This window comes from Ciconia boyciana, chromosome 6 (assembly GCF_034638445.1).
Source record: "Ciconia boyciana chromosome 6, ASM3463844v1, whole genome shotgun sequence".
Lineage (NCBI taxonomy): Eukaryota > Metazoa > Chordata > Aves > Ciconiiformes > Ciconiidae > Ciconia > Ciconia boyciana.
In genome coordinates, this window is record NC_132939.1 from 47,087,690 (window position 1) to 47,110,563 (window position 22,874).

The 22,874-nt window shown below is 39.1% G+C and overlaps 1 protein-coding gene across 2 annotated transcripts in view; it reads right to left on the reverse strand.

The window, feature by feature from the left end:
* Positions 1-22,874, reverse strand: part of SPTLC2 (serine palmitoyltransferase long chain base subunit 2) — an 88,574-nt gene that overhangs the window by 47,906 nt on the left and 17,794 nt on the right. For both annotated transcript variants that reach the window (XR_012042938.1, XM_072863914.1), the window contains exons 2-9: positions 20,895-21,089; positions 12,540-12,694; positions 11,339-11,487; positions 10,887-11,011; positions 6,022-6,115; positions 3,249-3,354; positions 2,197-2,416; positions 236-362 (exon numbers count right to left, since the gene is read on the reverse strand). Coding sequence is in view for 1 of the 2 variants with exons in the window: in XM_072863914.1 (XP_072720015.1) it covers positions 236-362; positions 2,197-2,416; positions 3,249-3,354; positions 6,022-6,115; positions 10,887-11,011; positions 11,339-11,487; positions 12,540-12,694; positions 20,895-21,089 (1,171 nt within the window). In the remaining variant the exon portion in view is untranslated. The remainder of the gene's footprint in view (positions 1-235; positions 363-2,196; positions 2,417-3,248; positions 3,355-6,021; positions 6,116-10,886; positions 11,012-11,338; positions 11,488-12,539; positions 12,695-20,894; positions 21,090-22,874) is intronic.

The following is a 22,874-nucleotide window of genomic DNA, read 5'->3' on the forward strand; positions in this document are numbered from 1 at the left end:
GACTGTGTCTTAGATAAGACTAAGATGACTTACCTCTAGCTGGAAATTCCTTATGCTGTTACTAGGCTGATCTGCCAAGTAGGATAGTAAATCGGTTTATTGGTCCCGAAATGCCAAGTCTACATGTACTAACAGATAATTACAAATGTGTCCACTGAATGATTTATCTGTCAAAATGATAAAGAGGCTCTGTTTGGCTTCCCCCTTCCACATGCTTACTGTTAGAAAGACTCACCAACAGTTGTACCATCTTCACCCATAATGCACTTCATGGAGGTGATGATTTGCTCCACAACAGGAGGTGACAGTGATGTTGCATACACAGCACTGTGAGAGTATGTCCTGAGGTAATCAATCAGTTCCTAGCAAAACACAAAAGGCATCAGACATTGCCTTCCCAGCACTCAGAGAAATGCTTTATTGTTGTGTCTTAATCACACAATAAAACAGGCCACCACAAGAAACCTCTTTCAGAATGTCCTGGAAGAGAACAGGTATCTCAAGGATTGATTTTACGGTACAAGTAATAAACAGTTGAAAAGCGAACAGTAGGGACGTGACAACCCATAATTATGTCGCAGGGCAAGAACGTGTGTTGATCAAAGACAAATGCCTACGACAGACTTGGTTAGCTAACACCAAGCATTGGATTGCAATAAGGTGTTTGCATTACTCAAGCTGTGCACACACTGTGCTTCAAAAGTGTTTATTGTAACAACGGGAGTACAAAACAAATGATATAGTGGGGAGTAGGATCCATAGGTGTTCATGTATCATGCTCAATATAATTGTTTCCCCACAAAAGTCACAAAACAGGGGAATAGGTCACAAAATATTTTCTCCCATTTATCAGCACAATATAAATAAAGCAACAGGTGTACTTTAAGAGTGCAAGAACCTCAGCCTACCCCTCCTGCATTTCCCAGTTAAATACACCTGCTACATTTGTTACAGGGCAAAAGCAGGTCATACAGGAACAAAGGACCGACACACCATAGGTCTAGGCTGCTGCTTGTTAACTGTAACAAAACCACTCTCAAATACCCAGACCACTCCAGCAAAATATTATAAAGACCAGTATGAATGCCAGGACAGATTCTGTCTTCTGCTACCATAAAATTAATAATGATGGCCCTGTAGACAGCACAAGCTGGGAACATATTATAGAAATATATGGAAGGGTTCAATTTTATGTTGCTGTCTGCCTGGAGTCAGAGTTAAATGAAAGGAAGTTGTAAAGGGACCTCGAAATAAACTAAGACGATTGAAGGCCTCTTACCTCTGAAGCAGTCCCTCAAACAGTAGCTAAAACACAGTTGTGAAGGACTCTTAGCTGCTTCACCTTATGCCAAGGGAGTTAATCCCACTAGCTCACTACCTTTGGAAAAAGATTAATACGGTGCTTTCTTCTGGGGAAGATGCCAGAGTAATTTTAATCCAACTGTAGTAAACTCCCAAAGAGGAACATCTGCAAGTCCCATCTCCATTTGGATGGGATGAAGTAATTGTCACTATTAGTATCTAAAAAAATTGTCCTGGTAGGAAAATGGTAAAACTTTACTCTCAAATAAAGCTTAAAAGCCTGATCTATGAGATACATTTGAAGATATGAGAAAGGGGACACATGCAATTGTCTACACCATCCCTCCCAAAAGGAGGGGTTTGGCAAGGGTAATGCTTTCTAGCAATACTTTCCAATGGAAGAGAGTCAGTAGCCAAAAAAAAAACCAAACACCAAAAACAAAACCCAAAGAGTCAAGAAGTGTCTTTTTAGAAAGCAAACTGTTCGAGTCCAGAGGGAATCAATTCTACCAGACTAACCTAAGAAGGGGATTTTCCTCCAAACAGGCTGAAAAACCTTCAGCTTTTGGCATTTTTCCTGCAAGTCTCATTAAAAGCAACATTAAGAAATCCCTGCCTTCCTGGCTCATAGCAGTTCCTAAAAAGATTATTACACCACTACTGTACATTCTGCAAACTGAGATCATCGCTGACCATGTGAGAGCTATACAATTATGAGGTATTTTACTAGACTAGACTCTTCTGCATTGCACAGACTGTCACTGTACTAGATAGTATGTAAAATTATGAAACAAATGGACAATCAGGGTACTTGAGAAATAGATCAACTTTGAAATGCTTAGTGAAGGACTCCACCACCAGCCTGAAACAGCCATGAGATTCCCAGCTTTTTACCTTCTTGCCCCCAATGTATCCTCCAGCAGCTCCAAAGCTTTTGGTGAATGTTCCCATCATAACATCCACATCTTCAGGACTGAGTCCAAAATACTCCACTACACCCCGGCCACTGGGACCCAGGGCACCTATACTATGAGCCTCATCAAGGTACAGATAGGATTTGTACTTCTTCTTAAGGGCAATCACTTCAGGCAAACGGACTATGGATCCCTCCATACTGTTGAGAAATAGAAATTCAGTGTAAGTTGATTTAATGGTTGGGGCCTCCTTGTAGAGCCTAAAGTCACCAAGCTTTCTTTTCTTCACTCTTTCAGTAATTATGAACACGTAAAATTTGCTAGACACATTGTGTTCTGCAGAGAGATGAAAGATAACTCCTCCTCGCACCTGGGGCCCAGATCTCTACTTTCTACCTGTTTAACATCTCTGAGATGCTGACATACGGACTAAATAGTAGCAGCAACAGTAAGTTAAGGCAAAGAAACGTGTTCAGTGACAATTTTATAAATTAATTCTCATTTTTACTTCCACCCTATTGTCAGTATTCTGATCTGACATCTACTTACCTGTTGTTTTTAAGTTTAAGAACTGACTAGACACTCCAAAAATGCCCCATTTTGTGCTGAAAGTCACTATGATTTAAATGCCTAACACAGCTAAGCCTACTACATGTTCCTACTCACTCTCAGCAAAAACATTCAATTTGCGCAATTCCATTCACACTAGCATCACCCAGTGAGCACAGAAAGAATGGAATGGACAAGCAATTTAAGACCTCAGCTCCGATGTAAATAATCAGTTTAGATTACTTAATTTCTACAATCTAATCAGGATGTGGGAAGCACTGTGATAATATCAGGTGCAGCTACAGTACTAGCAACAGAAAGTCCAGGATGTGAGACATACATAGCTCAATTTAATTCGCAGATGATATTAATGAAATAACTATGAAGTGACAATATTCATAGTTTGATTTGGCAAAGGAACCCAAATACCAAGCAGCTAGATCTCATGTGGAGGGTCTTAGGAATACAAAGAATAGTTTGTACCTGTATATTCCTTCCACCAAGATAAGAATTTTTTTCCAGGGCCTCCGTGTACGAGGTTGCCCATGCACAATAGCATCTTTGAGCAGCTTCTCCAGGCTTTGCATATCTGCACCAGAAATTACTGTTAAATGGTACCAAAACAGCTACTAACTTGAGCTTTGACATGACTAAAGACACCAATACTCCAGAAACGCACAAATTGCTCCAGCGTGGAGGACAGACTATACATAAGTCAATAAGGATGGGCTTCATCTAGCTGCGGACCCACAGATGAGATTAAAGGGAATGGGTGACTGTACGAACTCCAAGGAAGAATTTCATCATCCTAAGCTAAAAGCACAAGTTAGAGCATTAGGCGCAAGCAGCAAACAAGGAAGGAAGGGGAAAAAAAAAAGAAAAGAAAAAAAATGAAAGTATCTCATTGTGAGGAAAAGAGAAAAAGCAATTTAGGTAGTAAGCATGTCCTTGTGGATAGAAATAAAAAAGAACAAGCAAGCTCAAGGATAATCAACTAAAGATAAGTAGAAGATACACCAAAGTGCAGGACAAGAAGGGGAGCAAGTATACTTTTTCATTACTTTGTTTAAAATTGAAGGGACTGGAGGTGTGGAACAGGAAGCTAATAAACCAAAAACAGAAAAGGAAGAAAGAAGAACCACCAGCATAGGAAAGAGCACAGTGCTTAGCATATCGGAAACTAGACAGATGAAGTTGTTAGTAGCAGTGTATTCTGAAACCTTACTAGCTTTGGCTACGAACACTTGACATGATCTTAGGAAACCTGACTAATGTGAGCAAATAAACACACATGAAATCAGTCCTGAAAAAAAACCTGAGGAAAGGAGTGGAGATGGGAGTAAGCAAACCACAAAAGCTAAAGGGCTGAGCAAGAGACAGATATAAACACTAGGGCATGAAAAAGCACAAACAAGCATGAAAAGAAGATTGGTAGACTAGGGCAGTTGTAGCAGAGAGAGGAGCTTGTGAACTAGAACTAGACTAGAAATTCTACAGCAAAATAGGTCAGTTAACAGACTGTTAGAAGACAGCTAATGTTCAGAAAAAGACAAAGATTAAGAAGTCAGCAATGGAGTCCCTGCCTCCAACAAATCTCTCAAGGAAGCAAGGACGAGTTTAGTGCAGTTAGGGAGAACAATGGAATATAAACTTCTGCTCCCATCTCTCAAGAAAAAGGGAAAAACTGGGAACTAGGTCTGACCTTAATGAAAAGGACAAACTGCAGAATGAGGTAGGAAAATAATGAAAACACTGAACAAGGATTTTTAAGAGGGATTTTTCTTTTTTTTTTTTTCCATAATTTCTAAAAAGCAGAATATGAATGAAGCTATTAACATCTCAGGAAAATGAAGTTAACTAAGGCAGCATAGAGTATAACAAGAGTAGGACTGAGAACACATATGTAACTATGAATTGAACATCATCTTGAGAGGCCGAGATCATTGCTTGCATTTTGCCTTCTGATTCTAATCTGCCACTCCATGCTCTTTCAGAGATCCCCACCACCTATAAGATTTCTAGAATACCCCCCAACCTCACCATTGCTAGTTTGTACCCCATTCCCACAGATCATGTATTCTTCCTCATCACACCAGAGCTTCTAAATCCTTCTCCTCATACCCAGAACTATGTTTGTCACCAGTGTTTTCTGAAATTCTGGAACCGGATGCAATATTCAGAAGTATGTCTCTACAAATGCAGAAGTTGAATGCAAAGCTTTTGTGATCTTGCCCAGCAATCAAGATTTATGAAGAATTGGGGGGGGGGGGGGGGGGGATCCCTAAATGTTACAGTAAGCTCTACACTTCTGTGAAGAAAATTATTCAAATGATAGAGAATAAGAAAGAGAGAACACAAAAGAAACAATAGGCACAGCACAGGATCCACTATCAAGTAAGACAAAGAAAGGAAAGTAATTGCAGCCACCCAAGCTTTGCTGTCACCACCACACACTCCAAAGAGAGCAAGAGTGGTCATGATCTCGGAGATCAACACTATAAAGAGTATTAGGAGCAGCTGAAGAATGAAGGTGGTGGCTTTACTAATCAAGGACAACCAGGTATCTCTTTCACTGAGAATAAGAGAAGGAAACCCTAAGTATTTTTACTCTGGAAGTTATTCTAAATATCTCCTTTGATGGACGCTGAAACCAGCAAAGTGAAAATTCTGTGTATTTTGGAAAAAAATACTTAAAGCAACTAACTCAGTGAAATTAATCTATGCTTCACATCCCAAAAATTCCTTTTGTACTACATTGTACCAATGCATGGTTGTCTAGTTTAGCTAGGACATCTGCATTTGTAAGCTTTTGTTACTGTAGGATCATGTCGGCATCTGGTCCTAAAATTAAACTTCCTTATGCCCCAAATTGTAACCTAGACCACTATAAGATTGCATTACTATGTGACACGGACTGTTAGAATAGTCTAACCATGCTGAGCTATCCAAGTAACAAGAAGCCATGTTAAAACACAAGTGCACCTAGACTTGCCAAAGGGCAGCATGTTCCTCTTCACATGCAGAAGATGTAAGCCAGAACAGCCTCAGGATAAAAGTGTTATTAGTTGAGACTGAACATATCAAAAAAATATCCAATTCAGGATGATTAAATTCTCAGTAGCAGCAGTCTTTTGACCTTTCAGGTAACCAGCAATTGATTTCCTTGCATGAAATTGGATTTCCAACTACTAGAAGATACAAGAGATTGTATCTGATCTATAGCATCTGCAGAAAGAGTCCACCATCTGATACTTACTGTTGTGCTTAAAGATTCGAATAGTTGCTCCTGACAGTCTTGCTCCGAGCACTAGTGATGCATGATTCAGTTCATCACTCAAAATCAGACAGCCCTGAATCAGAAGGGGAAAGAGGAAGATATTGAAAAGGTTATGTTTCACAGCCAAGCATGTAACACCTTTCAGCTCTGAACTGCTTAGAGATCATTTAAGAAAAAAAATAAAAATATATTTCCAACATAAATGCAACTAGTCCAGGCAAGACTTGCTAAGAAACTATGTGCAGTCTTAGTATGGCAAATAAAAATACACAACTGCTGTTAATTGAAAGAACTACTTAAGTTTCACCTTTCCCAGAAGTCCTGAATCTGCCTGAATATCTCAAGTTGATGATTAGTACTCATCCTCCTATGCAGCCAGGTAAAACAGAGCGCAGAGCAGCTTGCTGCAGTTCACTCAGCAAGTCTACAGTGCTTCTAGGAAACAGGCCAGTGAAGTCCTACATTAAAGACCTTATCGAAGTTGCACTATTTCTTACATTAGGAGGTAACCACTGACTAAACCCATGTGTGCTCAGTGGTACCAAAGGGACTAATTTTCTTTAATGAAAATAACTATTAAGTACTTTGTAGATGGAGGTAACATACAAGAGACAGGAAGTGGAAAACAAAATTGCAGAGTGAAATTGAGAAGTTTTCTGAAGCCATTAAACATTACATTGCATTTGTTTGCTGTTTCAAAAAACGGGAAGATATATCCTTGGACAAATATCAAAACAGGATACTTCTGTTTTGAGAGCAGCAACGATTACAGGTCAATAGCTGATATGCTGAACATTCAGTCGCAGTGTTATCACTATGGACTACAGGAATGCATATTGGGGGATTAGTTTGCAAGAGCAATAATGTTTCTAAATAACCTTGGCCCACTCCAATTACTATGCAAACCTGCTGCAACTCTAGAATTGACTTTGTTAAGTTAAAAATCCAGAAAGCATGTAAAGATGCTGAAGATTTGACACTAAGCACATGCTCATTCTATGTTTCTCTATTAACAATTGGTGGAGGGAAGAGTCAAGAACATTTCTTCTCTGCAATGAGAGTTACCAGAAGGGACTGTGAAAAGCATTGCCTACAGTTACACAAGGAGCTGTCACAGTCAACAGGAGTATTTTCTCCACAATAAAGGAAATTTTGCACTAGAATTGCAACATATCTAGAAATATTCTACATCCTGGGAAAGCTCCAGACTGGTTTTCCCCAGAAACTGCACTAAATCTCAAGTGTTCAAACTGTTGTTACAAGGATTCACACTGCATATTTCAGAGACTTTGGCATAAGAAGCATGGAAATCTCCAACTAGTGTTTGCTCTTTGGAACTACTATACCAGACAAGGAGTATGTATACTATGTCAGAGGGCATTGCTGTTAAACGCTTCTATATCAAAAGCAGAATATAATAATCCAGTACTAGTACCCTTCTTAAATGGTAGGAAGTAGGAAAAGTGATAGATTAAAAAAAGAGGAAGAAGCGATTAATAGTCTAGAAGGAGCTTCTCCATAAAAACAAGTACGAGCTTTTGGTAGAGAAAGAAGATTTAACAGATCGATGAGCAGCATCTTTTCACCCCCCTGCAACAGAAGCAGACATTCAATTAGGTAAAATAAATTAATTTAATACCAAAGACGAAGTAAAGTGTCTAGTATTGTCTGCCACTAGGGAGAGGGCAAAGGATCAAAGAAGCCACTGGTACAGTACAGCAATCACTGAAGATCATATGTAAAACTGAGTGCTGCTACTACAATGATAAGACTTCAGTTGCATTTATCAGCAAACTTGCATTTCAGAGAGTATCCACGAGAATACTAACACCAATTGAAGATTACACTACTGGTATCAAGAAGAATATATGCCAGTGAAGACCAGACTTATCAATCCATCCTACAAGGCAGACACGGAAACTGAAGTGAACGCCACATTTTACCACAAAGTGCTGCATACATGAATTCTGTAACTCAGTCCTGAGCACTTAATTTCACAAACTAACTATACATGGGAATTAATTTGTTTTCTTACAACCAAAAAAAGATCCTTCAAGCACCATTACTCTAACTCCATTATCTAGCCTCTGTCAATCCAGAGCTATAATGAAAAGCTCTGTGCTAAAGGCAGTATAGAATGCTGTTATTAGCTAGTTACAGTAACTACATTAATGACACTCCAAAACAGGCAAGTTTCAGAGTCTAGCTTAGTATCAAATGGTCTAACAACTTCTGACTATGTAATCCTCAAATCTCACATTATCTGTGGTCCAGACTCAGCATACTTGACAGCTGACAACTTGGTTGTCAACAGCGGGTCTCTCCTGCTGAAAACTGCCAGGTGCAGAAAGACCTGTTTTTAGTGATGCTTTAACAGTGCTGAAATACAACTTTCAGTGTACACCAACTATACCTGTTTTCAGCATCTGCTTAGTAGAAGCTGCTGTTAACAAGGCATAGTGAATAAAGATCACCTAGGTAATGCTGATAAAGCTTTTGAATTCCTTTTGCTGATCAATGCTGATCAGTTTATGGGGTAGAGGTGGATCCTAGGATAGTCAAGTCACATTTGTTGCTATTAAGAGGATTCAGTAGCAACGTAAACCAAGTGCTTAAGGATTCCACAGAGCAAAACCAGAACAGGTGGTTCAGTATTACATATACGAGTAACTTTATTGCAGTGGTTTGTGTTTTAAGCTAATTAAGTTGCAATATAGGTGCTCAGATACGATGTAAATAATCATTAGCTTCAAATCATATCAGTGACTGTCAATGAAACTCCTTCTGGCCAAATGCAGATGCCATTACTGATTATATTTGCCAAACCTCCAAAAATTCGTGTTCCAAGCAGCTTTGCACCTGAAAATGTATGTAGGACATGCAGAGACACACAAACAGTAGTAAAAAAAAAAATGACAGCCCAAGAGTTTAATCAAGCATGGCAGTCCCTGGGCCTTACTGAGGACTCTATCAAAGCACTGCCAAACAGGCTGTGCACACGCTGCCAATTGTGTACTGGGTGGTGCCAGAATTCAGGATTTATGCGAGTCCTTATTTGCAGACAATGAAGAAATCAAGAGCGTAGTGAGAAGCAACTTCAGGCAGCCAAAAAAAGCATTCAGTGAACGTTCTGAACTGTGAAATGGTTCATTTGACAAGAACTCTCTTCTTCAGAAGAGAGCATTTTCTGTTTGGAGTGTTCACCTGAGTATAAGGGCACTTCTAGTGTTATGAGGCAGAAGCTTCTTACTACTTTAAATAAAGTGCACAAAAACTAAGTATGCTCATTACTAAACACAGTACAGACTGCTGTATCCATTTATGAAGAGAGTTGGTTTAGTAAATGTGCAAGTTATGTGCATGACAACAGGTATGTTACATGCCTTGTAATTTACTGTTCGGATTCTCTTAATGGTTGTAAAAACTGTTAAAGTTCAAATGTGAAAACTAAGGAGCGGAGTAAGGTGTCTCAAGGGTATTCTCTTAAGGTATTAAAGATATACAGTGGGATCCACATACACAGAAAAAAAGATTGAGTAACTCTGCAGTAATGGGTATTTTGTACTGACTTACAACAGACAGAAGTCTACTTAAATGTATCTGACCATGTATGTTCTGAATCTGAAAGGTCTCACAGAAATCATGAATCATTTTTCTGTTGGAGAAAATCGGGGAGATGTGGGAAGACAAAGAGCAGAAAAATGCAAGTAAAAGATATGTCAGGAGTGACAGAAGTTGTTCAAAATCATAGCACTGCAGAGGTATTTGACTCCAGAAAGACTAGATTTTAAACACTGAATTTCTCTCTGGCATCGGACTCAAAAACGTCTTTCATTATGGAAAGCATCTGATATTTCAAACTTAACAAACCAAAAGAAAAGAGGCATTATGTAGACAGTGCTGCTTCATTGTTACAAATTAAATAGCATGCAGAAAGACACTACAACTAGTCAAGAAGAGATTCACCAGGAGGAAAATTTGCCGGGAAGAACAAGGCAGCAATTTTATAATCTGTAGATATCACAAGTAGAAGAATTTACAAAGTGATCTCAGGAAGTGGAAAAATAAATAAATGGAATAAAGGGAAAATAACTCATTACACAGGGACAAAGAATTCCAATAAGCTACTAGTATTAGACTAACAGTGAATCATTTTCAGAAAGAGGAAACAGTTCCAGTACTTGCACTATTTTACTCTAAGTAGGAGCTAAGAGAACATATAATTTGCATCAGAAGATGCAAACAAAGAGCTCTCCTCCATTTCATTTTCCAATAACTAAAAAACCCATCGTTTGAGATGCAGGACACTCAGGCTGCACTATGTACTGTTTCATGGGGCACTCAGTAGACATCTTTACATTTTACCTTGTTTCTCTCAAATAGCTTTTATACTAGGATTTTGCTCCTTCAAAGGAAGGATTTTTCAGCTGTCGCTCAAAGATAATAAATCCTGTATGTACCAACATGCAATTCAGCTTATCTGTGTGTCTCACTGACAGAGTCACTTCTTAGTGTCTCAAGAGCATCAAAATACCTTCAGCCAATCAGCCTGTTAATCAGCCACCATTTCATACACTAATGAGTAGCCTGAGGAAGCAAGCCTTAACATGCTAGGCTCTCTCCCAGAAAGAGGGCAAGATCTGGACTGCTACTGGTCCCATGGATGCTGTTTCCCAAGAAGATATTTGCAAAGGTTAGAGATCCGTACTGTGACCTATAGTTTCCATACAGAATATCTCCAGGGGTTGCCACTGAAGAAAAACAAAACCAAACAAGTAGCTTTTAAAAAACCCAACCAGCAGAATCTTTGTTAGATGAGCTTTTGCCAGTGATTTAAGCCATACCTTGCCAACTAAAGCAGGAATGTTCATAGAGTTGGTTGCAAACCCCATTCCATATGCCATTGCAGATTCCACACCTAGGAACCTGGCAACTAGCTTTTCCAGCTCCTCATGTTTGTCCAAGTTTCCTGCACATAAAACAAATGAGAAATTCAGAGTGAGGAGAAGCTTTCACTATTGCTATATTCTATGAGAAGAATTTCCACTAACCAGGCTGCTTTTTATTTAAAGGCTCATAAAGGAACACTGAAAAAAAAAAAAATGAAAACGTGAGCCAACTGCTGTGCCATGCAAACTAAACCCAGCAAGTCAATTTGTCTTCACTAAAGTAAAAGCTTCTTTATTGATTAGTCTAAAGTTCAAAAGCTGGAACAAGTAATGTTTCAAAGACCTGCGATCAGATTACAGACTTTGAAACATACATTCAGGGAACATCCTATCTTGCTCCAACTTACCCATCTCCTGCCTAGTACTGCACACCCCAGCTCCATACTGGGACAGAACTTTAGCTGCTGCTTCTTGGCAAGTCCCAGCCTTCTGTGCAAATCCAAGGTAGTTGTAGGAACCCATATTAATGATGCCCTTTATCACTCTCCCCGTGTACCTGTATTTTAAAAACACCGCAAGTTAGGACACCCACAATTAAAAAAAATTAACTACACCAGAAGATTCTTATTTCAGTTTCCTAGAATATACACTGAAATGTTAAAAAAATCAATAGAACCAACCATTAAATTATTTCAGTACTGCCCCTCATCAACAAACTGAAACTATCAGTGAAAAAGATGCTTTCCCTACCTATCTTATGGTCTCAAACTAGTTCCCAGAAGAGTTTACATTAAAAGGTGAATTTGCTATCATATCAGAAATTGCTTGAAGCTTCTCAAGCCGTTTGTTGTTTCTCTGACATGTCCCCCCTCCATCCCAGAAACATACAACTTTATTTTTAATTACAAAATAAGATCTCTAGATCAATTAACTTGGCAGCCCCTCAAGCAGGATATCCTCTAACCACAGAACGGAAACACATCTGGCACTGCTGTGCTAACAATACATGAGAAGGAGATTAAGGAAGTTTAGCGGAACAAAAGTTTTAATTATTTTGCCCTTGAAAGCCAAGGAGAGACATGACTAGTTTCACCAAGTACTGTGCTATAAACCTCTTCACATCAAACTTGTGATGTCATTTCCAATTTGTAAAAATCCTTGTCCTTGCATTTCTGATTTTGTTTCTACAAACTACTTCAGTTCTGACTCAAAACAATCGTGTTAAATTCAGTTCCGGGCAGCAATGTTTACTTCAAGTGTCAGGACTGATTCTAAATCAACAGAAAGTCACAAGTAGCAGTGCAATCCAAACTATCTACTCCAGATTTTGGTCATCACACACAACAGTTTTAATTTTATTATAGGCATGTGCCCATGAAATCTTAACACAATCAGGAGCCTTAGTAAGTAGCCAAAAGACTATATACAAATAATCACCTTGGTGGCCAGATGTGTTTCAAAAGAGCAAAATTCATCGAGTCAAGCCACTGGAAAGCTCAAAAAAAAGCACAATTCACTGCTCCTTTAACCTCAAAGCCTGCAACTTGCTCTTATAGACCCTCTACTTAAAGACAGTTGTTGGAAGCCTTTTCTTCAATTTTGACTCACGTGAATGTCCAGTTATAGTCATGGGAAACTCTCTCCATCATGTCCACTTTGGCCCCTGGCACACTGCAGATTGGACGGTTCCAGCTGTCCCTAATGCGCATGTAGAGGTTTCTGTTGTAGAAATTTTCAAAGTCCTGGTACAATGGGACAAAGTCCTGAAACACATCAAAAGCACTTACAGTAAAAGGAAAATATATATTACAGCAAACTAGGAATAAGAGGAATAAGTTGTTTCTGTCATTTGGGTGTAATTTATAAATGAAAAAAGGCAAGAAAACTCAAGAAGTTAGAGAGTTCTTCATGGCAAGCCAATTCCACCCAAAGTGTTTTTAATCCTGGAAATGCGTGCCAGTGCAAAATTATTTGAAGGTGAGACAGTAGCAAAACTGAAGAGATTTATCTGCTAGTGCAAAATCCATCTGCTAAATGTGATTTCCAAACTTTTTCAACCTGCAAATCTACCACGCCCCCAAGATTTCCTCAACAGTACGTGCTTATTTGTATATGACTTAAGTAGCTCATAGAATCTAAAAGCCATCAACCACAACTAGGAAATCATGGCATTAGGTCATGCTTCGAGTTAGAAAGCCTCAAAGAATTCTAACGTATAGGAGAGGGAGTGCTGCAAGCAACACAGAAACTGAATTGGGAGTGCCTAATGACACAATGAGGTCTTGTTCTCTGAACTCAACTGGAACTTGAAATACCTTGGCTCTCTTGCCAGCTCTGGCTGGATGGTTGAGGAGAGCACCTCTCTCGAAACATACAGTAACCCCCTTCGTGAAATGCATGGCCATATAATCTTTGCAAGAGATTCATATGCAGCCTTCAGAGTTAAGCAGAGCAAGGGAACATGCAATTGCTTTTTGGCACCAAACAGTATGCATTGCTCTACTGAATACACAAAGAATTTGAAAACTGAGGTACTCTGCTGTATTTTATTCTGTACGTAAGAAATACATTTAATATAGCAGTACTAGAATTATTACAGAGACTACCGTTAGAACCTTCCACAATTTTTTGTTCTGAATCCGAGCTAGTAAGCTACATTATGGCACTTCTCTCCTGCACAGCTTATTGGCACTTAAGTCCCGCAGGATTTCTTTGCATGAGCATTTCCTGAATTCTAGCTTCCCTTGCAACGTTTTTCAGGAAAAGTAAGTGACTGTCTTGAATGGATAACACACAAGAATGTCAAACTAACTGTGACAGCAAGGACCTCTGAGCACTCAAGAACATTTTTTTCTGGCCTACTTAAAATGTTCCAAAGTCATGAGATTTCCTTATTACTATTCAATTAAAAGGAAGTTTGACATTCAGTAGTGATAAAAAAGCATAATTCATTTGCTACTGGGGGGGAGCGGGGAAGTGCCTTTTTAATAATCTACAAAAGGAAAATGTAGAATTTATGACAAAGGTTAGAACCAGCATAGCATTTCTTCCTGTTTTTCACAAGAGAAATGTAAACATGGTGAGGCACATTTTATTTTTGGTGACAGGATAAGCAAGACAGAATATCTGTCTGACCATACATTACAGTGCCTGACACTTGTACCACTGAAGTAAAACTGGGAGCATTTATGCCAGCTTTTTAATAACAACTCAAACAAATAGGCACTGACAAGCTTTTACTTAACAATGCTTGACTGCAGGAAGAGTACTTTTTTCTTTACCTTCCTATTTTAATGATTTAACAACTTTGTCCTTTCAGTTTGGAGTAAAGGAACCATCTGGGTCCATCCTTTTGCATCCTCCTCCCAGCAGTGTCACGGGAAAGACGGAGCCCAAAAGTGCCACCTTCTAAGCAGATGTAGTTGCACCTAAGCCCCCTTCTGGTTTGCCTGTGCATAATGACATGCCAAAAAGGCAAAAAGATACTAATTTTCCTCATTTCAACTATGGAAAAACAAACCAAATTTAGCCAGTGTTCACTCCTCCAGGGAATCACAAGTATGTCCTTTCTCAGCAAAGACAGACAGCGGGAACAAGATTTCTGTGAGCCAAGATGCACAGAAGGGCAATTATTTCTTCCATGTTCCTCTACTTAAGTATAGTTTTGCATTATTTCAGATATGCCAGGTCTTCTCTGAAGGCTCTTTGTCAAGAGGGGTTAACAGGGGTAGTAGGTCAGCTAATACAAAGCTGTAATCCCCTAGAAAATCATTAGGTTTCTGAAGTAGCTACAAAGCTCTATCCTTCCTCGACTTCAGTGTCTCACGTTGTTCCAGGCAGAAAGTGGGTTTCAAGATTGAATCACTAACAAACTGGTCACTTACAATGGAGAAAAACATCTTGGTATTGACAAATGCGTTCGAGAACTTCCTTCATATACGAAAAGTTATATAGCTACTGTACTCTATTACAAAGTGGTTATATGCATGAGAGTGCTTGTACCAATATACTAAGAATATCCCGATTCACGACACAAAATTGAAATAATTATCTACAAGTGTCTGAAACTCTCTGGTACATCATTTGTAGAGGGGTGGGGGAAGTGAGAAGATCAAAAAGAAACTCTGGCACATTAGAAGATCAATACTTGAGGGACTTGTACTTGTTATGTCTAATTATAATCTACTGAGATTCTGTTAAGCATTTTCAACTCCATTTAACCATCTCTGCATGATAATTCAGCTTTGCAGTAGCTATTCAAGCACACTAACTACGTGACCCAGGAAACAATTGAGATTTTAGCCAAGGTTCTTGTCTAGGAGCCAAGACTGGAAATGAGTCATTATACCAACTCAAGCAGGTATGCCTGGCCTGATACAGTCCAAACTCACCTCAGATTACTGATTAGATAGAGCATGTTTTATTTTGAAACCCAAGCTGACAAAGCAGGAAGAGTAACAAGCTCAACTGGTGAAATAAAGTCAATCACACACAACAGATTGACACCACCAAGATATATAATGCAAGTATGATCTTACAAGCCAACAGTATAATTAAGTTTAAAGTGATTAAACTGTGAAGTAGAGAAGTTCTCTGAACCGAATGGGTTATGATAAGGAAAAAAGGTGTCTTAAAAGTCAACACTAATTCAAGGAACAAATTATGGGTAAGGGAATTAAGGTCTAATATGGCACACTAGCCTTAGTGTTGAGGGGTACCGAACTGTAAGATTATAGCAAAGGGCTCTATGTGAGGCATCAGCTCAATGCCAGCCCCTTTGTTGTCTGTCCCGCCCCCTCAATAAACCACCCTCCGGTAGCTCTTATGAGAAAGTTCCTGGAATAGGACAGGCAGGAAATGGTATTTTGGCAGAAATCAAAACTGGATTGTCTATTTCCTCAGTAATCCTAATCCCACCAAGAGGTTCTCATGACCCATGCAATCCGAGAACACAAAAAAGAGAAATGGTAGGGATATCGTGCCTTTATAAACTGGTACTGACTTTTGGAGTTTGAGAGCCCTCTTTTGGAGCTAGCATACAGGACCAGACAGTTTGCCTGGTTGGTTTGGGAGTTGTTTTTTTTGTTTGTTTGTTCCCCCCCGCGTCTTTCTACAGTGGGGCATTTCAGATGGACAGTAGAGGGGACAGTACACCAAACAGACCACTTGAATTCCTCATGGAAATTAAACATTTTCAATCTTTGAACCAAGAAGAAACATATGGGGAGGGCAGGGGGACAAAATCTATCAATCCATACTATTTCAAATTTTTGGCACATGCAGCCACCATGCTGTGCTGCAACAGTGTCCTACTGCTAGAAACAATCACTATCACCTTTAAAAGGCCTTCAGAGCTTATTGTTATTTTTCCATCAAGTTCTCATCCTATTTCAGATCCAACACTCTTTCTAGCCATAACAGACCCTAAGAATCAGCCTGAGACGGAACAGCTTCATTTGGAGGAAAAATATTCTAGGAGTGAGTTGATTCTTTGAGCAATCTTCAGAGTAAGCACAGTCAAACAACTGCAAAGGTTATACTGTTTCCAAAGGAGGGAAGAAAAGCAGCATGTTCTTCCATTTGAATTCATATGAACATTGAGCTAAGAAATCCTAAACAGCTCCATTCCTGTCGATTTAAGCCTAGAACACATCCCCTATTAGTAAGGTGATGCTTGATGAAGAAACCTAAGTACTAGTGGTCTCCCAGAAGGCTGAAAGGCATAGCAATTTCAAGAAAGAGCAAAACAAGGGAAGAATAAAATTCTCCCTTGAGGTGCAGCACCTTAGCATAGCTGATTTGGGTATTCAAGATTTCATCATACTGTAAATTAATACTACAACAAGGGAAGGTCATAATGAGAGCTTTGTAACCATTAGCTTGGGGCACAGTGACATGCAAATGCAGTGATTATGCTGCTTTTAGAGCCAAGTTTTCACAGCGTTGCACCTAAGCTAACAAATGGTGCCATGAGCACCAACAGGCTTATTTGCAATTCACATAATGCATTCCCTGATAATACAAAACTGACTCTTGAATGGAAATCAAATAGACAACTGCAATAAATTTCAGGCTTCTAAAAGGAAGCAGAAGGACTAGTTCCATCTCAGTGCTACATGAGTCAAGAAAAAGTGGAGCAATAACTGTGGGTAGCCTTTTTACCATGAGGAGGCCTCTGATGAGCTATACAGATGCCAAGACAACATTGAGCAAAAGATTCCAGTTTACTGCCCGAGACACTCCTACACCTGGATTCCTGTGAACAAGTGTTTGAAAACCCCAGATGCTAGAAGCACGTCCTAACTGGGCAAGCTACTGAGCATGAAGAGGTACGTTAGAGTTACTGTCCGCATTGGCACAATTGCTCCTGTATACAAAACGTACAAGGTAACCAAGAGGCAAATCAGACCAGAAAAAAGGTACAAGTGATTTTTATCCTGCCTATAAAATCCTACAAGCATTTTGCAGATTTAACTATATTGTATGACCAGACATTACATTAAATTTGGTATGCATAAATTGAATCCAGGATAATTGAGAATTGTTAATCTTGCCACCTACCCATACCTAAAATAGACTGATAAAGCTTCAGAGAGGATGTGCTACACAACACTGGTTTCCAGGAAAAGCCCAGCTGGATACATTTTAAACAAAGCCAAACCGCATCAGACTGTTTCCTGGAAATCACTACTAGCAAAGCCTGTCCCTTTTCACCTTGTGTTCTAATGATGAGTGAATATTAGGTTTTCCTGGAATCATTAATTTCAATGCAAGGCTCTAATAAATTCCAGGGAATTTACCCACTGTCAGAGACAGTCCCAATATATAGACCTGTTGGAAAGCCTGCACTTTAAATTAGTTTGGTCACTCAGTTTCTAGTTCTGATGTGCAGACTAAGATTACAATATTAAGTGACAATTTAAGGAAGGATTTGCTCTACTGAAATAAATTGCCCTCCAAAACACACAAAAACTGAAGGTGGCTTTTTTTGTGTTTGTCTACATTTTGGACCTAAGTTTACGTTAAGCTTTTTACTGTGATCAGCTTCAGAAACACACCACAGAAAATCCACATACTTCAATACCATGACTTTCAGGCCAGGTTCATTCAATCTTATGAAATACTTCCTCACGCTACGTAATTTCGTTTTGCTCACAAAGCAGGTTGTCACACACTGTTCAGCTACATAGCTACTCCCACTGCCTTTGCTTCAAGCTTCTCACCTAAGCAATTATGAACTATTTCAAAAAGCTAAAGCTAAGCCTTTTGCTTGATACTTAAGAAAATCATCTAGTTGGCTCTTTAGAATTTAAATAATAAAAGTGTTATTTCCCACACAGAGGTCACAAATCTGCCAGAGACTACCCCAGGGTAACCGCAGGGCTCCTCCGATTTGCATGTATTAATTTTAAAAAAAGCGTGAGTTAAGCCTTCTCTGCACACTATTATCTGCATTCCCTTACCAAAAGATGATTGGGCTGTCAGCCAGCAGCTTGAGCAATTCAAATATTTGAAAATCATGAGAAACTGTTTCAAAACAAGTCATTGAGCACCCCCACCCCCGCACCAAAATAAAACCTGGCTCCCCCACTAGATACAGTGCAACGTGCTCTCATCAATTCATTTGCAGGCAAACAAAGCTTAAAGCAGCAAAGTGTGAGGATAAGTGCTGTATGTTCTAGACCTCACATGATCACTTTTCTATTTGTCCAATATCGGAAACAGCTATTCCAACCTAAGCACTAGAAACATGATTTGGGGAAGTACACTAGGCTGAGATTTCTTCAACACCAAAACTTTTTTAAACAGGATTTCCTATTTTTCATTCTTACGCAATATTCACTGGCACTTCTTATTAGCTCCATCCACAGACATCCTATGTACAAAACAAAACCAGAATACATGCATCTTGTCCCTGCAAGCCATGACCAACACACAAACTCAAAGGTTTTCAATTCATCTGTCCAGGAGGTATACTTGTTAAGGAAATGTCTTTCAGGGTAAGATGCAATGCTAAGTGAATTTATAAAAAATTTCAAGGCTAAATTTTTTTAGAACTTGGGTAATCAGTTGCTAACAAACTCTGTGCTTCAACATCCTCTGTGACAATCTTTACTGAGAGCCTAACATCAATAATGTATTCCCAAATTAGACCTACTGCCTGAGGTCCTCTTTTTCCACACTCTTATGGGAGCAGTCATGACTGCTCCCACAGAAAAGGACTCCTGTAAGAAGTCGTGCACCTTACACACTGGTAACAGAACAAGCATTTCACAAAAACTGTGAAACGGAAATATAACAACTAGAGTATAGAGTAACTGCACCAACACTTCATTTACCCCTTATAATCCTCAAGTACCATCAGTACAGACCAATATTTAAACCTGTATTCTAATGTCTTGGTAGATTTCTGCAACTGTTTGACTGTTCTCTTCTGTATCAACTTCTAATTTACACACAGAAAAATACAAGGGTATCATGTTCTCAGGTGACATAAACCACAGTAGCTCAAATGACATTAATGAACACATCAAGTTTCAAGCTGAGATTTAGCCAGCAATCCTTATTCAGATATTGTAACTGTTAAAAGGGATCCAAGATTTTTACTTCCAGACTCCAGAAGTCAGAACTGGAAACAGTGTAAATTTAAACTCCTGTACTTTTAACCAATATGAAATACCTATTACTCATTAAACTCCTATGAGACTGTTTCTATTTTGGAATTAGGTGCCTTACTACGAATCAGCTTAATTCCACCTCACAATGCTCACACAAAGAAACTACTGTGAAGTAATTTTAGCAATTGGTTAGTTTACTGCATCTTAGCTAATCTACCATATGATGACATGCACTTTACTCCAGTGCTGCCTCTAAAAAATGCCTCCAAAGCAGCCTTCCTTTTTTTTCTACCCATCCTCATGTGTCGTCGTCCCCCCGCCCCTGATTATTTGTTTGCATTAGTAAGATGCCCTTCCTGCCCCCCCTATTTTCTGCTAGCCAACTGCTTGAAGAGAACCAGAAACCAGCAACTGGAAAACAAACTCCCTTAACACTTTATAGGCCAGATTGGCTCCCCAGAGCAGTTGAGAAAAACAGAACGCCGGTCAGCAAGCGTAAGCCAATTCACTCCACCATTGGAGCAAAGCTCACTGGTATTCACACTGTGCTAAGAGGGCTCACGCTAGGAGTTAGCAGGAAATAGCTTGCAAACTGCAAGTTTCAGCAGTAGCTTTCTTAACAGTAATTAATTCCTGTGGGGAATAAAGGTTTCTAAAAGTATTTTACAACTGCTCAAAATTAGGATTATCTATTCCAGACTAACTGCTGAAGCAGACAGGACTTTTCTGGTAACAGAAGCTTTTGTGAATAGGTCTTATTATGAATTAATTATTTTTAATTGCCATCAGTAAGTCAGGAGTCAGTACCTCAGATTACTCACCAGCTAACCTGCTAGTATTCTGGACTCCAGATGAATTTAAAGTCATCCAGATTGTGCTTTGGTTCTCATCCACAAGCTTTTCTTTGCAACTGCTTAGGCTAAAGAGAATTAATAGCATGCTTCCAAATCAAAACACAGCCATCAGAGCAGCATCAGAAAGCCTCCTGCTGCTGTCAAACCAGATCCTTTGATAAGCATTTCTTTGGCTGGTGATGCTGGCATATGCAGTCTCTCTTCCCCAAACCCTTGTTTCTGCAGCTGGGGCATCTCTCAGCATGTTGATATAACTGTTGATGCAGCTTTGCAGTGAACCAGATGAGAGAACTGCTCCACCAAAAAATAACCCAACTAAAAGAAACATTATTTTGTTTAACAACACAGCAGTACTAGCATAATATTTGGGGCATTCAGAAGACAAGGAAAACAGCAGAAAACTTTGAACAACACTGCTTCTGCTAAAGAAATGCTCTAGGTATAGCCTCAGCCACATCATTTCCCACTGATCGTTATTTCCCAGTGGTTACCTTTTGTTCTTCTCTTTCTGTTGCATTTTGACACTTCTCAATCTTCCACTGTCGCATGAAATCTCGCAGATATCCAAAGAGAGTGAGAACACCATAGCCTACGTAGGTCAGCACAGCAACCAGCATTGGTGTTTCTTCAAAAGCTTCATTGAAAGGCCTTTTGTATAATCCTCCATTGTGCACAATATGATTTACCTATAGTAAAAATTTAAAGAGAGGCAGTTGTGAGACATTAATTCAAGAAATGACAGATAGACATTTCAGAGTAGTCCCTGGCCCTCCGATTAGCTATAAGCTCTGCAACCCCCCACCCAGCTCAAAGAACTTCCAGCTAGGTTCAGCCATTACTGATAAATACTGTCAGTCTCCATATACGAGGTTGCTAAGCTGTTGATAACCAAAGTCACAGTTACCAATTTAGTGCAGTTTAATCTAACACCTCATTAAAGTTCTTTAGCTTGCGAAGCTACGTAGAGGGCATTGCTTACATCCAGGCCAACCAAAATGAAAAAACTGCCTTCCCCCTTCACCAGGAACTGGGTAGGCACAAATAACAGAACAGTGAGGCTTCCTGGGCTCACTACAGGGAAAAACAAAATAGAAATGAATTGTTTTATTAATCTAAACAATGTATTCTCAGGATTATGAGAATTGAAAAAGTAACTGGAAAATATTAAAATAGACTCAACTTTGGAAGCCTATATTAGTGTAACAAAATAAGCATAATTATATGTCTCCATAGCCGTTAGCCTAAAGATGCTGATGTAAACACTGTACTCATCTATGAGGTGGAAATGACACCACGGACAAAAAAGTCATTGTATACATGGTCTCAACATTGCATATATGTCAGCACACAGAACAAAGCAAGGCTTTCTGCATAAAATCCACACTAAAAGTCACCTTGCTACTTACATACCATCTCCTGAAGATAAGAGCTTGACTAGTTGTATAATACATGTGCATGTCCATCTCAAGTACAATTACTATAATACATAATATTTGTGACTATTACAGAAAAACTTCACAGCTACAAGGCAAGGTCTCACTCAGCACTGGGGGGGAAAACATCATGGTTTTAACTAGACTACTTGTTCAAAGAATTAAGTTAAAGATCAGATCTCAAAAGTCAATGTATCAAAACATAGAAACCCAGCCATTAGATACAAATTGCTATCTGTATTCCTAAAAGTTATAGAATAGCTACCCTATAATAGAATAGCTATGTGTGAAAGAACACTCTCCAAGACATGAATCCCCTATCTGTAGCATCAAAGGTGACAAGTCTTACTCCTTGCAGAATAGTTTTTGCCAGTATTCCTAGTCTTAGGAAAATTACAACCTATTAGGTAATCTAAACAGATTAAGATTGGCATACAATTCTGCAACTCTTTGGTTTCCAAACATATTATAAAGGATGTTGCCAGATGTGCATGAGAGCAGCTAGAAGACAAGAAGGAAACCAAGATAATACATTTCAATAAATGCCTATATTAATAACAACACCACACTGAAAAGAGGGCTAGGACACTGATGTATCTAGGATGTTGCTCAAATTTTTCTGGACTGTACTCAAATTGCATCTTATGGACAGATACAATAAGAAATGTATTTTTAAAAATATTCTAATCAAAGAAACATCAACACCTAGGAAAGAGGTTGATCCTAAATACATCAAGAAAGGACAAGAGCAAATAATTAATGAGGGGTGGGGGTCAGCAGACAGAAAAAAAACAGTTATTCACCCATGGCACTCATACTATCGTATGGGAAAGGAAGCCAGAGTTGTACTGACCTCTGTAACAGCTGATGAATCAATGAAGGCACACATACTTGCTGGCCTCACCAGACACTGTATTATTTGGAAAGTGACACCTGCTCATCTTAGGTGCTGGAGCAAGTCTGTATTTCAAGCCTGGTGTTAATATCTTGAAAGTAATTTTTCAGAAGCAAGGGTCTGCTCTTAGGATACAATTATGC